This window comes from Trachurus japonicus, chromosome 19 (genome assembly GCF_045865225.1).
Source record: "Trachurus japonicus isolate A0001 chromosome 19, Traja_1.0".
Taxonomy (NCBI): Eukaryota; Metazoa; Chordata; class Actinopteri; order Carangiformes; family Carangidae; genus Trachurus; species Trachurus japonicus.
The window spans coordinates 24,158,721-24,177,328 of record NC_140925.1 but is presented as its reverse complement, the minus strand read 5'-3'; the positions used below and the strand labels follow the sequence as shown (position 1 = coordinate 24,177,328).

Genomic DNA, 18,608 nt, shown 5'->3' with positions numbered 1-18,608 from the left:
AACCGGAATCTTACAATAAAGGGAGCATATGGAGAAAAAAAAACTGTACTCACAGTTGTGATTTCAAAGAATTTATTATTTAGCTGTTGCAATATGAAGTTTCATCTTACCTTTATATTGGCAATAATGTGTGTCCCCTGATGTCAGCATCCCTGCATTCCCAGGTATTTTAATAAATCATGATGAAAGAAAGTCTGTCGTCCAAAATTGACATGTGATTACATTTGGTCACCCATGCGTATAGCAGGCCAATGCAAACACTGCACCATAGGGTAAAAATTGTTAAAAGTGTACAGTAGTAAACATACAACTCAAATGTGCATTCAAATAAAGAAATATTCAGTACAAGTGAAGAGTAAATATAGTGTATCAAACTGACTTAATAATCAGAGTTGTTAGGATCCTTTTTTTTCACTCAATTCATGTTGATTGACGGTTCGCTAAGCCCCATGCCTACCTAGCTCTCTTTTTTGCATGGCATATCTGCAGTTTACAGTAATTAACGGTAATTTATCACTTACATTTCTCATGAAGTTTAGAAACATTAGGTTGTTGATTTCAGATAGACAGAGGTAGACAAAAGCAGCTTTCTCATTTCTAGACAGTAACCCTTCGATTTTCTACATTTAGATACTAAACTTTAGCTCCATGAAAACTCTGTCTAACTCTTTTTAAAACTGTGCACTCGATGGCTAGCTATATAACACACATGGTTTTTGTGATAAAAGAATAGAAATAGTTTTGTTGCTGTGAACAGCCACTCAGTGTGAAGAGCAGAGATGTGAGATAAGGCTGCTTTATTCTATTCTTACATAACCCTGTTTGGCTGCTAACCTTACAAACTCATTTGTATTTTTTGCACAGTATACTTTCTTCTTTAAGATTTTAAGAGAAACAACTTAGAACAAATACTAATGTGCTTGGTAGACATAACACTATCTCAGGTAGCATTGCCTGGCGTTAATGGTATGTAACGTTTCCCAAGTCAAATAGAGCAGGCTATGGCTGCTAATAGTTGGCCTAAACTCCATCAGCTTTCAGGATCTGTACCCACACAGTTATGCATTTATCATGAACTTGGTTTTTAGAAAATATAACCTGTTTTATCTAGTCAGTTAATTACCAGCTCCTTGGCCTTGATGATGCTTGGGTAGCGCTACTTGTTAGCAGGCCTTGCAAATGTTTGCAGCTCTCTTTAGAGCACAAAAAGTTACTTTTTAATCAATTGCTGACATTTCTGGCTCCTGTTTTCCTTTTTGAAGGTTAAAAGAAACATGCCAATGTCCAAACTCCTTAAATGTCACTTTTTCTACAGCCTTGTGAGGGAAAATCCAGAGCTTGGCAGGCCTCTGGTCACAAAACTTTGATTGGACAATCACTGTGGTGGAGGGTGAATTTGGTGGAGGTTTAGTGAATAGTCAATTCAGGCCAGTCATGTTCATGACTGCCTCTTTGGTGCTTGAATAATTGAAAAACTGTGTTGTTTGAGATAATAATAAAGTCTTTGATGCAACTCCATGAACAGAAGTGAAAGAAACAAGCACAAGGACAAAAGTGTTAAAAGTCAGTAGGGGGCACAGATGGTGATATCAAAAACGACTCACAGTATGAGCGGATGGATGGCTTATTGGTGTTGTCCCTCTGTTTGTGGCAATGGACAACCTAGTAGAGAGCCTAAGTAGTAAATGTAAAATACTGGATAAAGTCTGCCGAAAAAATAAAACTTGTATCACAGTAGTCTTTTTCTATGTACAATGCCCATCAAGCCTGATTCGATTTTAAAATATATTTTTAGTCTTAAAGGTTGCAGAAGTCAGCGGTCTGCATTCATTCTGCGCAGTTTGGGGGGCAGGTTATCCTCTGGCCGACTCCCCACCATAGGGATCTGGACTGGTGTCGGGGTTGGAGCAGAGACCGTGCTGATGGCTGCTGGCAGTCTGTGTCTCTCCGCCTCACCCTCCTCGGCTTCTCCGTCCAAGGACAACAGCTGGACCTGTTCCTCTGGCTGTCCCAGCCGCGCAGCCGGGATGGAGCTGGACCTCAGCCTCTGAATACTAAGTGGCAGATCTCCTGTGCTGGAGGCTTTCCCCCCCGGCAATGCTGGCCCTGTCTTCAGCCCCCCCCAAAGGTGCTCCTCCTTGGTGGAGCTCATGCGTTGGAGTTTTCTGGGCAGTCTGTAGGGTTGGTCCTCTGCGTGATCGGCGCAGTCGGCCGACAGGAGCCGTTCCCTGCGCCCCCCACGGCCACCGTTACCCAGCAGAGGAGAGGAGGGGGTGGGAGCAACGGGCAGAGGGTTGGGGGACGTCAGCGAGGACTTCTCCTCCTGCTCTTTGACGCTGTGTGGAGGTGTTGGTACCTCAAAGGTGTTGTGGAACTGGGAGTAGTCGACTCTGAAAAAGCCCTCTTCCAGTGACATGACAGGGAGGAAACGATGACCCCACAAGACTTCATCTTCAGTGTAAGAAGTCCTCGCCTGACAGGTCATACCTGTGGATGAAAGAAGAGATGTTAATGCCGAAGAATCATTTAAATCCAGACGCTGAAGTGAAGGAAGCATTATGATGCAGGGCTGCGTGGTAGCAGCTGAGCTACATTAAAGGGATAGTTCACCCAAAATATTTAAATTTCTCACCCAACTCGCCCCCATGTCAACTAAGAGCTGGGAGAATTTTCAGAGTCCTCCGTACCTTCTCTGAGTTACGGGGGGGTCCGCGCAGCAGTATTTGTCCATATAATGGTTGTCAATGGATACCAACTTTCTTCGTCCAAAAAGACACACCAAAAAACATCCAAATACCTCCATACTGCTCGTCTGTAATGTCCCTCTTGTATTGAAGCCCCAACATGAGAAATTGTTCTGAAAAAAATTAAATAAGTCTATGTTTTAAGCTTGTTTGTAGCGGAAGCTCCCAGTGTCTCAGTTCACTGCTCTTCCTGTGTCAGTGCAAATCTTGCGTGATTTACACTGACCGGCGGAACAATTTCTGATGTCGGGGCTTCAATACCAGAGGGACATTACAGATGAGCAGTATGGAGGTATTTGGATGGTTTTTGGTGTGTCATTTTGGACGAAGAAAGTTGGTATCCACTCACAACCATTATATGGACAAATACTGCTACGCGGACCCCCCTGTAACTCAGAGAAGCCTCTGAAAACTCTGAAGACTCTGAAAATTCTCACAGCTCTTAGTCGACATGAGGGTGAGTAGATAATGAGTGAAATTTGAATTTTGTGACCAAAGAACAAACAAAACAAAACTGATATCACAAATAATGTGCCATATACATGAAGTGGTGACAGTGCAAATTACATTTGATCTTAATTAGATGTTACAAATTATAATACGCTTCTACATTAATGGGTAAACAGGACAGATATCCTCACATTTGCAAAGAAGAGCAATCTCTGATCGTTAAAATGATCACAGTCCATCAGCAGAACCCTATTTTGAGGAAAAGTGTTGAAAGTATAGGCTGTTGAATAGAAATGGACAGAAAGCCAGACGGAGAACTGAAAGGAAAAGTGGTAAATGTCTTTCAGCGAGAAGAGACGGAAATATGAAAAAAAAAAAAACGACAGAGATGGAGAAGTGCTTGTCCTATTGAATATTTAAAGACCATGAAATTAAATATTCCGTTAAATATTTCATTTTATTACCGCAAAATGGACTGTGCCGCAGGCTAAATGATGATAAATGCTCATTCATAGATTCATAGATAGATAGTACACACACTAGGGGAAAATATAGTAAGCTCTAACCGGTGGTTTCCACAATGCCCTCTAGGATGACAACAATCTCAAACTGCTCATTCATGAGAGAACGCTGTGACAGATCGAAGAACGGGCTCTTGGTGTTGATTTCATGGCAGATGGTTAGAGGCGACACCAAGAAGAGCTGGTCTGCTCCCGTCCCAAATCCTACATCCAGTTCACACTGATCCAGAGGCAGGAACTCGCCCTCAGGGGTCTGCCGGGACTGGAGACACAAACAAACAGGACATGGTACATTTACATTTTTACATACGATTCAGCATTATTCTTTGAATTTTCTCCTCCACAGTGGGGTCAGAGTACAAGGCTGTGAACTGATTATCTAAGCAAGTGAATGGCTAATTGTGACATTTAGCCAGTGGTGAATGCATAATGTGAAATTTAATACCATTTTATTTATAGCACTGAAATATTTGGAAACCTGACTTCTTTAGTTTTGTGGTTTAAATTCCCCTATGAATTTCCTAATAGTGTATATGGTATATAAATAGATGCATATACATGAAAAAAAATCAAGTTCTGAAACCAAAACAATTTAAGTTATCAGGAATTAATTTCTTATATAATATTTTGTTACAGCTATCATTTGTGTTTCATACAAGTTGAACCTTTTCAAAGAAATGATTCTTTTAGAAAATTTATAACAGATGTAACTCATTCCCATTTCCAACCTCTCTGACCAGCTGTTAAAGTCACAATCATCATTGTCCCTTTTTTATGGATCAGTCTGTTCAGCTGTATAAAGCACAACCACTGGTGTCTGACAGAAGTAGTGAAAAACCCAAGTGTTCCCGACAGACAGCAGGGATGGATATTATCAACAAGCCTGTGAATGGAATCCCTCCAAAAATTCAAGGCCTTGTTTTTTTTTGTTTTTTTTTTATCTTGCAGGGTTTTTATGACCCAGAGGATTTTGCTGGTGAGCAGTCTGCAAGGCCCACTTCACCAGCAGGGAAAGATTTTATGCATCTCTGTTGTATAATTTGTGCCACTTTGATAGATATTTTTCATCCAGTATCCATTACAGATACTGTATACGTATGTAGTTTTTGCAGATGTAACCGTAATAGGACTGTAACTGAAGCAGTGTTAAGGGCCCCATGAAATGATGTTGAGAAGGTAATTTCCTTCTGTGATTCAGCCTAGTTCCACATGAAATGGGATTTTCAAGTTTAGCCATTGCTACATAGCATTATCATTATCTACATCTGATTGCTTGCTAGTGAGGAGAACACAGACCCGAGAAAAGAAACATTTACTCGCCATGTTTTTAATTTCCATTTCTATCACCTCTTTTCCTCTGCTAATAATAATATATCTAATAATAATATAATGTTAGCCTACTAACAAGCTAGACCTGTTTGGACTTGAACATCACCACGTTCCATGTTCACCAGGCTGACATGGAGAAGTAGCGCTATATAACCTTAGTCAACACCAGATGAAGCTCTTGGGAAGCCTGGTAAGTAAACAGAGCTAATGCTAACATAGACTATGGAGCAACAGCAACTCTGAGTAGCTCCTGAACAAGAAAGCTAGGAAGAATAGCTGATGTGTACTGCATCGGGTAATGGGGATCCCAATAAATCAATCAAATCAAGGATTTGGGATGAAAAGGATGAAAATTTGCATATTTTAAAATTTGTCCTGTGCGATTCGTCCAAATACATCGTTGACCGGTGGGTTAGTATTAGTATGTTTACCGTAAACCTGCATGATTTGTAAAATGAGGAGGGTGGCTGACTCTCCCTGAAAATCTATCATGACATTTTATCCGGTTGAATATGTATTTTTCTTTCGGAGGAGGATGAGTCAACAGTATTGTTTTTGTTTGTTGTCTTCTTTTTCATTTGGCAGAGGAAGGGGCACATTTTGATTTGAAAAGGAACATTTGGACATGTTTTTGGCATTTAGTGATAGAGAGTTCAACAATACACCCAGGGGAAGAACAACACTCCACAGGACCTTGATGCTGTCCTCTGTGCGCTGACTGTTGAGCATGCTGCATGGATAAAGGTGAGAAGTAAGGGAGTGAAAACCTGTGGTCTCCTGCTTCCCTCTCCATCAGACAACATGGCTATGATTTATATTTGCAGCCACTTTGACCTCATCATTTATTCTGTACAAGCCCCCTCATTGCCAGAGCATTAAAGTACTTAAAACTCTGTCTAGGGGCCTGTCCTTAAAGGCAGGAATCATTAGATTATGGAGAAGACACTGGTGTTTGCTCTTCAGTAGCTGTTAAATTAAAACATGGAATTAGGATGGGAGCTCAAGGAAATGTAAAAAAGGAAACCCAGGGCCTATAAAACGTCCGGTCCAATCAAATGAAAACCTCTTAATCAAGTTAATCATCAAGAATTAATGATTTACAAAGAAAAGGGTTTGTTTGTTTCACCCAAAAGGCCTAAGATAAAAGTAGAATAAAAACACCTAGAAAACCATATGACTTACGCTATCCACATGAGATAGATAAATGAATGAAAGGGAAAGAAAATGAAATCCCATGTCCAAGTTTTTACCTAAATTTTTACCTAAACCAAGTTATATTCCTCAACAGCTCAAGTGAAATAGTTCCTTAGTTTCTGTCACCTCATGTTAACTCGAATGCAGAGTAGTTTCTCTGGCCCTTTGAGTGAGGAGCCACTCGGTCCACAGATGGCAAACAGACTGCCATTTGTATTCAGAGTGATGTTGAGGACAGAGGGATGTGACATTTCACAGGAAGACGTCTGTGCCCACAGATCTCTGGCTCGCCTTGGTGAGGGAAAGTGTCACCCATCACGCTGTACCAGTGATGGGTGCCCCTGAAATACACAGACAGGGAGCCTATGTCTCATGTCTACTGAAGTTAAATCAGGATAAATCTCTAAAAGGAAAAAAAATTAAATAAAACCGTTGTCTTAAATCACAGAACACTGTGAACACCAGACAGGACTAAACGCTATCTGTGCTTTAATACTGTCTTCAGGTATAGTCTTTGTGTTGTCATTGCTATGCCTTACATTCATATTGATATGCCTAGATTTCCAGCTGATGTTCCCTCAGGCAGTTCAAATTTCCTTTGCATATTTTCATCTACAACTTGAATATTAATTAATCCTTCTTTTCTTACCACAGTCTTGCCACATGTCTCACCTTGTATAAGTGACATACAGTGGGACTAAACAGGACTAAATCAGAATTTAAATAAAAGTCTGATACTTTTGCAATTGATTTTTCCACATAACCATGAAATCTGCCTCTGGAAAAAGCTCCCTCGCTCTGCTATAAGCGAGAGGAGCACATTAAATCATGCTTTAAAAGCCTCCCATGTCCATATATGAATTAATTTCTGTCACCCAATCATTTAAAAATGTAAATTGTCACTGAGATGCTGCAGGCAGGTGTCCCATTTGTCAGCAATGCTCCTACAAGTCAATGAGATTGGAAACCACTTTCCTGGGAAGGCATGCTTCGGCCATTTGTTCATGGCTCCGTCGGCTAGCACCAGGGTGTCGCCACAGAATTATTATACCTTTTCCAAGAAAGGAGAGATCTGCTCGATGCTGAAAGGTTTTAACAAGGTGAAAGCCTTGTGTGTTCTCCTGCCGCCGCTAACCAGTCACTGCCACAAGGGGGAAGTTAATGGCCTTTGTAAGAGGACCTGATATAGAGGGAGAGCTTAATTTACCAAGCCACCTGAGATTCTGGTTGAGTGAAAGCAGGCCCGATCCCCGGTGACTCACTTCCTCCTCCGTTGACAGCGTGTGTGTGAGTGAGAGCAGGTGTGTGTGTGTGTGTGTGTGTGTGAGAGAGAGCGATGCAAAGAAACAAACAGTGACAGGAAAAGTTGCACCAGTGTGTGTGCAATGCATGCGCGTGTCGTGTGTACATTTGCCCTATAGTCTGTGTGTCTCTAATGCAATTATTGCACTTGTGTGCTCGTGTGTGTGTCCAGCTGGAGACAGATGGACATTAAAGGTAAACCTAACACAGACGTCACACATGACATGAGCCACCATTACCCGTCCTTAGACCGCGCCATTAGAGCTAATTCATCTGTCCCCTCTCCTTCCTCTCGTCCTTCAGCGTTAGACAGCGGCAGAGTCACGCTGACATGTCTGCCTGCTGGCCTGTCTAGCTAAACGCCCGCATCCCACCCTGCCTGTCTGTCTTCTACCACTAGTCCTTATCACTTATCTCCCGCTGTGGACCGACCCACTGTGACGAGCTACTGCTGACACTGACGAGCGCTGCCCAGCTGTCACTCTCTCCCTCTCTCTCCTCTGTCTTATTGTTGGGCTGCTGCTGTTTGCCACATTGCCGCAGCTTAGTTTCCATCTTGTCTGAGCACTTTTTGTTTGTCTTGCTAGAGTGTGGGTGGGTTTCCTCTGCACACTACAGAGGAAACACTACACACTACCCCCTCCCAACCAAAAGAAATGCAAGCATGTTTCTCTGTCAAAATCGTATTCTGGTCATGCTGCAGGGGTCAGTGCACCACTGCATTCTATTGGTTTATTAATGAAAGGTGCATTAATATTAATGGGAATTCAAGGTTATCTTTTTAAGTTACAGTAATATGCATTATGGATATAGAGAAATGCACAGGCCTGCTTAGGGATGATGTTTCAAAAATAAAATTGTATTTCAGTCACAACATAGTGGGCACTGACACATTTGCATCCAACACCATTGAAAATAATATCTAATGAAATGTAACTGAATCTCAAATGACAGTTTACCAATCTTTTTTACTACTGTATCAGTTGTAAAATGCTTCTGCTTTTTAGTTTTTTTATGAGACACCCCTCTGCAGGTATTTACTACAACGATCTTACATTCCAGGACGGCCTCTTGACGAGTGTGTGGGAAATCAAAAACTCCCACACTGTCCATCACTTGTACTTGTTTTAGTGATTGAGTTGAGGCGTTATTTAAGGCAGCAGCGTTTTCTTGATGTTTAAGTCTCTGTCACTCTCCACGTTGATGATTGTGATGATGGTGTTGGCAGAGCCGGCCCTCCCTATTCACCTTATGTAGCCCCGCCCACTTTGCCACTTCCGGTTTGGCAGCGATTGTGTTACGACTTCCGGTCAAATGCGGAAGTAAAAACTGATGTAAACAATCGACTGAATTTGCAGTATATTGCGGGACAATTACAATACAGACAATCAAATCAACATGGACAACACTTGAGGGGTGTACTTCGAAGCGAGTTTAGTGGGTTATATTTTATAATTATATATTTTTTATTGAGTCTAAAGCCAGGCTTTCCTGTACTCTCTCTTTCAACCCAGCTAGATCGCCATGGAAACTTATGGTAACAGATGTTTAGCTCATATATTCAGAGTTTAATCCTAAAATCGGCTATAAAAGCGCCGCTGTTTCACAATTTAACTCATTTACAGCGTGACTTTTACTTTGAAATCCAAGTGGAGCTGGCAGAACCAGTACGGAGGGAGAGATCGCGCTGATCCGCTGCTGTTTACCAACTGTTGAGCTGAGCGTCAGGAGCTCATTTATATAGGCTATTATATTACTTGGATATAAGCTGCAGCATGGACGTCGGAACTATTTACTGAGAGAGGGAGGGGGGGGGGTTGTTGTGAGGGTCGACTGTCACCTGGAGCAAACTGACAACTATATGATCAGAAACTCGTTCAACTCTGGACTGTCTGTGAAGACTGACGGGAAGCTGGCCTCATCCTCTGCTTCAGAGAGAGCCTTGCACTATCGGACCTGGGTCTCTGCTCCGTGTCCAGAGCCTGGTCGGGTCGGGACACGCTGTTCACGCTGTGAACCTGCTCGCTAATGTGTAAAAGAAATAAACGGAGGGATTTAGAACCCTCCCTCAAATACTGTAACTTAAATGTGGCCATGAATAAACTTGTTTCGCCTACAGCAGTATTGCCCAAATGCAAATATTGAATACATCTCTATTTCCACAGTTAAAAATGTCTTTGTCACCTAAACTACCCCCGCCCCCTCCAAAAAAAAAGAAAAGAAAAGAGAAACACTGTAGCATATTTTCATACGCACACCCAGCCTGAATTGCGATCAGTAAAATATATAAAAGTAGGCTATACAACACAATTTAAACATGAAAGTTGTTCCTCTAGTTTATTTTGTTTAAATGGATAAAGCTTCATAATTAAAAGTAGCGCAATGTCCAGCTGTCAGAAATTAAAAGCAGCCTCTTATGTGCATTAACAGTGTTGCTTCGGGCTGTGATAGCTTTTTTTTTTTTTTTTTTTAATTCGCTCCTACTCTCCAAACAAGCTGCTCACCTTGGGTGAAATCAGCGGGGACATGGGGATTTATTTAATTATTTTTAACCAGACTCTAGAGTAGATGGAGGTGGGTGCAGGTCGTACAGAGCTCCACACACACTGGGACAGAAGATGAGGTCGATGCTCAACTGCTATAAAAACTCACACGTTTTCTTCCAGTGATTGTAGCTTCCTCTTTATAATGCTCGTCATTTTTTGCAATCAACAACGGGGAAAAAAACCCGGATTTGCCAACAAGAAACAGCTGAGAACGGACTCAAATAATCAAGCTACTGCTAATGTACTATACGACTTCCGGTCGTCACCGGAAGTTCCAACACAATCTCACAGCGTTCCATTGACTCCATGGTTGCCCCGGAGAATAAGGTGAATAAGCGAACTAAGCAGCTGCTTAGGGCCCCGCAGCCACTAGGGGGCCCCCAAACTTTGCTCAATCATTTGTCTAACCGTCTCTGACAAAGTGTAACCCTTGACCCAACTGGCAACAATGACCGTGACACGCATACGTAAACGTAACGCAGACTGTGGCCGTTGTCCGGTAACGAGCGCGCACCACCCCTTCCCCTTCTCTCCCCCCTGGCCCCCTCCCTCCCTCACTCACTGAGATCGCGATTTGCGAGGAGGTGATTAGCTTTTGGACAGCGACGATGTCCAAAAGGATATATCCGTCAGGTGCGGAAAATAGGAAAAAGAAGGTCAAGGATGAAAAAAAAACAAGGACAAGGTAAGGCTAATTAATGTTATGTTTACTAGATGTACGTTTAGCCGAAAAACATGTCGGTGCTTGTGTTAGCTCACTTAGCTGGCTAGCTGCTACATACCAGCCTGCTGCAGTTAACATGTCCTGGCTGATTTTAAGGTCTGTTTACAGTGAAAAGATAACAGCTGTTTTCCTGTGAGGGGATAAAGGATCAATCACCCATTTATTAATGGCTGTCATGTTGCCACATCCTCATCCCCTGTGGCTGGTTCCAGTCATACAGTTGGTAAGTTTCTTGTTTGTTGCCACAATATGTTTATCTCTGTTGGAAAATTAAATTGTGTGTAAAGTGGCTAAAAAATTCTACTAATCTTCTCCACAGCTCCAATGGTTACTGCTGATGATGCTGCTGACCAACCAACATCCTCTATCTTCTTCTCAACTGAAGTTTTGTTTTAAGGGTTCTAGAATTTAGCTGTACAGATAATTTAAAGAAAATAAATCTGTCCAAACTGTAATCTTTTGTAGAATCTTTTATCTTTCTGCTACATCAAAAGTACTGCCGGTTTGGAGCCACCTATTGCCATTCACAATATTAACATTAACATTCAGACAAAAACAAAGTAGAAGAAAAAATGACAAGTGCAATTAGACAGCTTTAAGTGTTTAGACTCTAATTAGTAATGAAATATCTGCTCGCCATCATGTTGATAGAGGTACAATAAAATATGCAAGGGGTTGCATACGGTAGCTGGTTTTATGAATATGTGATGATACACTGTGAGGCAGGGCCCCCAATTTTATCCTGCTTAGGGCCCCCAGATGTACAGGGCCGGCCCTGGGTGTTGGATACTGAATGTTGAAAAAAAGAGAATTGTTCAGGGTTCAATCCTGGGTGCATAAGAGTTTTGGGGTAGGACAAAACTAACCCTACAACTCACGAGGGGCATTTTTGCAAGACGTGTCTGAAAAGCTGAAGAAAACACTGTTTAGAAAATAGATAAACTGCAGATTTTTAGATTCGGGGTCAAATATTAAATTCAGTGAGTTTGGCTGCATTTTTTCTTCACAAAATCAACAACAAAGCATTTTTGAGATTGCTACCACTCAATTTCGTGAACCTGACTTTCTCCATAGCAACAGCGGCTCATGTGTATTGGAGCATCCAGACGTGGACAAAATGAAGGACAAAAGACAATTTGTCAAAAAGTTCAAATATTCAGTTACTGTTGGAGGCCATATAAACCTGATTATACACCAATCGTGTGTAGTTAATATTTCCATATTGAGAAAAAATAGAAACTACTCTCAGACCTTCAACAGGTAGTGGAGAAAACCACAAGGACCAGCAAACCCTACTCTACGACAGCATACTGGATACTAGAAGTCACTGACAATGCACTGGATTATTTTGTGCTTTAAAAAAATATTTCACAAAACAAAAGGGCAATAAGGTTTATACTATTGATGGAATGATATGCAGGAAAAGGTATGCAGGGAAATTTTTGAAGGTTACAAATGTTAATGTTTATTTGTTTTTTGTTGTTTGTTTTTTTATATTTAAAAATGCATTTACTACTATATATTTAAAGCAGATATCAGTGGCACGGCCGTTTCGGCTAATGCTGTGTTCAAGGCAGGCTTTTGAAACCGTAAGTTACAGCTTCAAGTCACAACTACGACTTTGTAGCGTTCCAGGTAACCCGTAGCTCGTGTTTTTACCGTCCTGTTGTCTGTGAAAGTTCCCTATAACGGCCACTCGTAACTTCCGACCCGTGAACTCGTACCAGATCGAACTGGTATGACTTCACAGGAAGGAAAAACACAAAGTACGAGTTTCCTTGAACGCACCATGAGTTAGCAGCCCCCGCCCTTGTCAGGCATCAATTGGTCCTCGTGCTACGTCACCACATTCACGCGCATCCCTTGGCTGCACACACAGCCCTTCATGCCGTTCTCTCCCCTCATTGGATAACACTTGTATCCCACAAGGAAAATTTTCTCCTCGGGTTACAGCAGAGCAGAGTGACGGAGAGACTCGTGTTTAGGCTGAAATACTTCATGTAAGTGATTGCTGACGGAAAATAGGACTATTTAGGACTTATATTAACAAAAACATTCCACTGATATCTGCTTTAAATACTGTTAATCTTATTGGTTCTGGTCCTTTTCTGGTTTAGTTTTGCTTTTATGTTTGTTTGTTTTCTTGCTTGTTTGTTTGCTCTTTTTTTTCATATTGTAACAATGTGGGGTAGCTTTACTTTTTGTTTGTTTGTTTGTCTGTTTTTTTTCTCTACTATTTATAATATATTTAAATACTGGTAACCTTATTGGTTCCGGGTTTTTTTTTCTGTTTTTTTGTTTGTTTGTTTGTTTGTTTGTTTGTTTTTTTCCTCTGGTTTAGTTTAGTTTAGTTTGTTCGTTTGCTTGTTTGTTTGTTAGTTGTTGGCTTATGTCTTATTGTGAGTTTGTTTGTTTTTTATATTGTAAGAATGCTGGGTAGCTTAATTTGGGTATGTAGGACAGGCATTAATATAAGCATTATGCTTCTGCCTGTGCCTTTTCAGTCACTATTTTGTCGATAATGTTTGTGTCGATAATGTTTGCTATTGTGTGATGTGACTGAATAAAGAATTTCAAATCAAATCAAAATGATGGATGGAAAAATAATGCATAATGGTCGCCTGTGTCTATTTCTTAGATAAATACAACTGTGAAGAAAATAAAGTTGAAAAGAGTTAATATGCACCAGAATCCACAGTATCCAGGTCCCATAGGAATTTACAGCCCACACCTACCCCAGAGTATCCCTGACAATTGATAGCAGGTGCCATGCCACGGTGCGTTTACACAGCTCCATCATTAGGATTTACAGCAGCATGCCTCATTTCTTCAGTCAGCTTTATGGGCAACCCATCTGACAGTGACCTTGAGCGGTGTGTTACCTGAACAGGAGCCACGGCATTGTTTCCTCAGTGCAGGTATTAGCACTACGAGGTGATGTGGAGTCAATTTACTCTACAGTGCCTCATTGTACACTGTACTGTCCGACACAAGCATGGCACAGTTTTATGGCTCTGCAGTGTCAATTTTGATATAGATTCAAAAACACATGGCAATGCTACAGCGGCGACTTTTGCTGTGACTTTTTTAACAACACATTTGATCAACAGTCCTAATTAACAAAACACAACATCTGTTTTGTAATATTATCCTACAGCAAATATCAGAAACCGCACTGGACTAAAACAAATTTGGAGAGCACATTTTGATTGGTTCCTGTTTTTCCCCTGGGTATGATTGATGCCACTGAATGTGATGCTCCTTAGCAGCCAATTAGAAAAGTCCTGCATGTCTGACCTTCCACCAACACGTAAATAGCTCTGGCTTAAAAGATAATTTAATGCTCATTTAAAAGATCATCATTTACTGGCAGAAATCCCAGATCCCGATCATCACCTAAATCTAATCAATTGATCTCTGATAGAAAGCCAGAGACTGTTTTTGAAAATCAGAAAAAAACAGATGAGTGAAAGCATTTCAAACTGGAGATGATCATACTGTACTTAGGTTTGCTGTTATTATGCTATACTCAGACCGCTTCATTAAAAAAGACCTTAGAGGTAAAGACAAGAATGAGTAATGTCCACAGCTGGTTCTCCATAATGTGACTAATACGCATCAGTAGTGCAGCAGTTGTTGCAGCGTGTTCTGCTTTGAATGTCACGAATAAGAACTGATTGGGTACAAATCAAAATTCAGCTCCAAGTAGTTGTATTCTGTTCAGGTATCGGGCACAGAGCCTAATTTAAACCATCCCAACAATCTCCATCCTTTTGAATAATAAATCTGAAGTCGTCCCATGCGCCTTAAAGGAGAGGTAGTTCTACTGAGGCAACATCATGTGCAGACAAATCTGACCAAGTTCAAACATGACAGTTTGCCCCATGGGGTGACGTCCAACCGGTTTCATTCGTTTTGAATTAATGGGATGAAAGCAGTACAAGTTAGAGAAAACTACAACAGAATATTAAATTGCCTGTATGAAAGTACAGTTCTCTGTGGCAGGACAAAAGTTGATGATATTGCATTTCTGCTTTGCAATTAACGCAGCCTAACATTTTTTTTTCTCCTTTGCCTTTCTGGGCTATTAATTAAAAAGCAAATGATAATGAAAAGAAATGGAAATCATCCTAGAGAGCGCTAAAACATTAGCGATAATACGTTATTTAATCATGGCTTTTTATGTGTTAACTGAGTCACATTTATTTCCCTGCTGGGTACCATTTCACATTTTTAACCTTAATCTAAAGAGAAATGACAGAAAGTGATACTTAAAATGAAATTATATGCCTGGATAAAACCAGAGTGCAGCACAAAGCATTAAGTACGACCGTATTAATGCACTCGTGGTGATGTGAAGAGGCCTGGGAGCTTCCTCTGAAGGGAGAGCTGCCAGAGAGCAAGATAGGAAAGTGTCACTTGAGATCATCAGACTATTCTGCAGAGACGACACAAGTACAACTAACTCTCCGTGTCACAACACATGCAGCGCCACTGTCCTTCAGATATCTACAGCAATACATTGTATGTATCACGCCTGTTGTCTGCTACAGGAGGTGAATGCAGGGTTTTATGAATGTATAGGTGTATATACAGGACGCTGTTATGGAGCTCCCAGTGCTTTGAAATACAGACATTTCTGCCATTATAGTTGGAGTAGCCTTGGGGAACACAGTCTTTACCTTATTTTGGTCCACTAAGTATAAGAATTGGTTCAATACATCTTTTAGTCAATAAGCGTAGTTTCCACCTACTGTCCCCTGGGGGCCTATTCATCTCATCTGTGGACAGTTGAAGTAGAGGCTGAACTTAGATATACAGCCCATTGACAGCCATTCTGCTGACTGTGGAGGGGGGGCCAGTTTGTGATGACCCTGAGTGTACCAGCTAGGCAACACACTCAGCAGCTTAGAGATGAAGAAACAGAACTGGTGATAAATCCAAACAGTGCTGCAGGGGGGGTAAATGTAGATGGTCACTCATTAAAATACATCTTATGTTGGAGCATCACGTTCAAAACCATAGCTCCTCTGCAAATCACAGGGGACCCTCGGGGGAACGTAATCAATTCTGGAGATGACTGGGAAATCAATGCATGGCTTGGAAAGCACTCATAAAACATAATGAGCAATTGCAGAACAAATAAAGAGACTGTCAATTAGTTGCAGCCTTGATAATGGTATTTAGTTGAGATGGAGCAAGAGCGCCTGTTTGTTCAATGGGTTTGCGCTTCCCAGCATGTCACCTACAGTATGTCACCTGTAGCCTACCTTGATGAGTTTGCACCTGATCTGCGCGGACACCATGTGGCTGTTCCGCAGGTTCCCCACGCGGAACATGAGACACAACTTCCCGTCCCGCTGCGAAATCACCGCGTCCTGGCTGAACATGAGCGTCTCCGCGCGCTTCTTCGGCTGCGACATCTTGATGAACATGCAGCCGATGAGGAAGGCGTCCACGATGGAGCCCAGCAGCGACTGGAAGAGGAAGAGGATGATGCCCTCCGGACACTTCTCCGTGATGTAGCGGTAGCCGTAGCCGATGGTCGCCTCCGTCTCGATGAAAAACAGGAACGCGGAGGGAAAGTTGTAGACGTTGGCGACGCACGGGGTGTAGGACGCGTCGTGGCCGCCGTGGCTCAGGTCGCCGCGGATGTAGGCGATCACCCACCACATTGATGCCATGACGAGCCACGCAACTGTGTAAGTGAGGATGAAGATGAGGAGGTTCCAGCGCCACTTGAGATCCACCAGCGTGGTGAAGAGGTCGGAGATGTACCGGCTGGTCTCTCCGCCAAGGTTACCGTGCTGGACGTTGCAGCGACCGTTCTTGTCCACAAACCGCTGCCGCTTTTTCTTCACCGGGGCGGAAAAAGTCATGCTCCGGTTGGTGTTCACCACCTGGTAGTCCTCTCCAAATTTCCTCCTTATGGCTGACATCTTATCAATCCCCGCTTACTTGTGCCAGGCGATCGATATGGTACTTGTGCAGAATTAAAGGCTCTTTACGCAAGTTTGGTATCCCGTTGGCCAAAACCAAGCAATAACAGTCAGCGTGCGACTCCCATCCTGTGAGATGGAGATGCGCTTCTCTCCTGTAAATTGATTCTAAGTGAGCAGAGATTCTGCGCAATACATGATTCAGACTCGGTCCTTTTACGCAAAGGAGTCTCCTGCAGGTGCCAACTTTTTTTTTGTTCAGGTCTCATCCATGCATGAAAGAAAAACAAGAGAAACACATTCAAAATCACATCTTAAACAAAAGCTGGCTCGGGCGGTCTGTCCTTGGTCGATCCGCTGAGTTGCTGCTATTCAATGAGCCTTTGAATGTGAATGGCCAGGCTACAATGCGCACTCCTGCCTGAGGGAACACGCACTAGTAGGAGTGACTTCAAATTAAAGACTGTGGAGGAGCTGCAGCACGGGTGGCAAATTTCTCTTTCACAGAGGGGTGGGGGATCTGATGTGGGGTTATAGATAGGGAAATGTTTTTTCTTTTTCTTTTTTTCCTGTGGCTTGTATCCAATCAGGTAGAAGCATCAGAGCGAACAAATAATGTAACATTGAAATCAACCGTGTGCAATTTACTTTTTTTTATATATATATATATAATTTTATTTTCCCCACATTTTTTAAACGTGTTTCAGTCGCCCTATCATCCCTAAAACGCTGTAATACAAAATTGTATTTTATTTCAAAGTATGTGTGGCGCTTGGCAGCTATTTGGTTCCCCCTAGTGTTACTGCAGTGGAAATGACCCTGAGCTTTGCCAATAACTGTAGGTGATCAGCACTAGGCCTATGTATATACTTAGTTTATAGTGAGATGTACCAACAAAGCAATACATTCACTGGAGTATTATAGGGTCACTCAGGGATGTTAGGCTATAGGTTACCATGGCCTATAAGCATGCTTCACAGCCGTCCTTATTTTACCATATTAATATGGCTGTTTGTTGTCAATTGGAGCATGGATTAATGACTGTGATTTACTGTGGCTGAGTACATCTCTAATAAGGGCAGTGATGTCATCAACACTGTATCTGTGGTGTGTGTTGTTTTTGTTTTTTTCAGTGGTAAGATTGTATCATATCTCTGTTAAAGCAACTATATCATCTCACATTCGCGCTGCCTGTTTACCCCACAGTTATAAATGAGTGAGTACAAAGGGCTGAGAGGCTGACGAGGAGCACAGAAAGAAGGAAACATCCAGTTGGAGAGTTGGTCCAAAGTCAGCAGGAAATGAGATGTTCCGACAAAATGAGTCGTTCAGCATTCGGTTCAACAGCTGTGTATACAACATAAAATAGACTGAAAACAACATGGTTAAGTAGTTTTACTGGTTGGAGTTTTTTGTATTTGGACATTATTTATTTGATCTTTATCTAATCTATCTGAGGTAAAGAACTCATTTTTCAAGAAAGCTCTGACTCACAATCACAGTCAATAACAGAATATAATAGCAGTGATTTTTCATAATGAGCAAAGGGAGGCTATTGAACTATGGTCACAAAGGGACAATTCACATGGCATGACGTCACCATAGTTGCTAAATCTTATATAAACATGGTGTGCTTATGATATGTGACTCAACTGTTCAACATCATTTCAAGTTTTTATTGTTCTGTGTTGAGCATGAATATATATATATATGGGTGACAAAATAATTAGTCATATAGGATTTCTCATTTTAATTGTCAATTATCATCAGAAATGCTATGATTCACCAAAAACACACGCAAGCAAGAGTGTATTGAACCATTACACAGATATGGATCACCCATCATTGGTGTAATTAGT

The 18,608-nt window shown here is 41.7% G+C and overlaps 1 protein-coding gene across 1 annotated transcript; it reads right to left on the bottom strand.

Moving 5' to 3' along the window:
• Positions 1–1,077: 1,077 nt before the first annotated feature.
• Positions 1,078–17,366, bottom strand: kcnj19b (potassium inwardly rectifying channel subfamily J member 19b). The gene is made up of 3 exons (XM_085762362.1): positions 16,081–17,366; positions 3,761–3,977; positions 1,078–2,487 (listed from the first exon to the last, which is right to left on the bottom strand). The coding sequence occupies exons 1-3, from the start codon at positions 16,747–16,749 to the stop codon at positions 1,814–1,816; spliced, it is 1,560 nt and encodes a 519-aa protein (XP_085618488.1). The 5' UTR covers positions 16,750–17,366; the 3' UTR covers positions 1,078–1,813.
• Positions 17,367–18,608: the final 1,242 nt, after the last annotated feature.

Bases quoted from the DNA above. Each gene is read 5' to 3' on its own strand.
- kcnj19b (XM_085762362.1), bottom strand. From the start codon at position 16,749: ATGTCAGCCATAAGGAGGAAATTTGGAGAGGACTACCAGGTGGTGAAC. The intron at 3,978-16,080 runs GTAGGCTACAGG...TTGTGTCTCCAG, and splicing joins TCAGGTGCAAACTCATCAAG to TCCCGGCAGACCCCTGAGGG. The intron at 2,488-3,760 runs GTTAGAGCTTAC...TTTCATCCACAG, and splicing joins GGGCATTGTGGAAACCACCG to GTATGACCTGTCAGGCGAGG.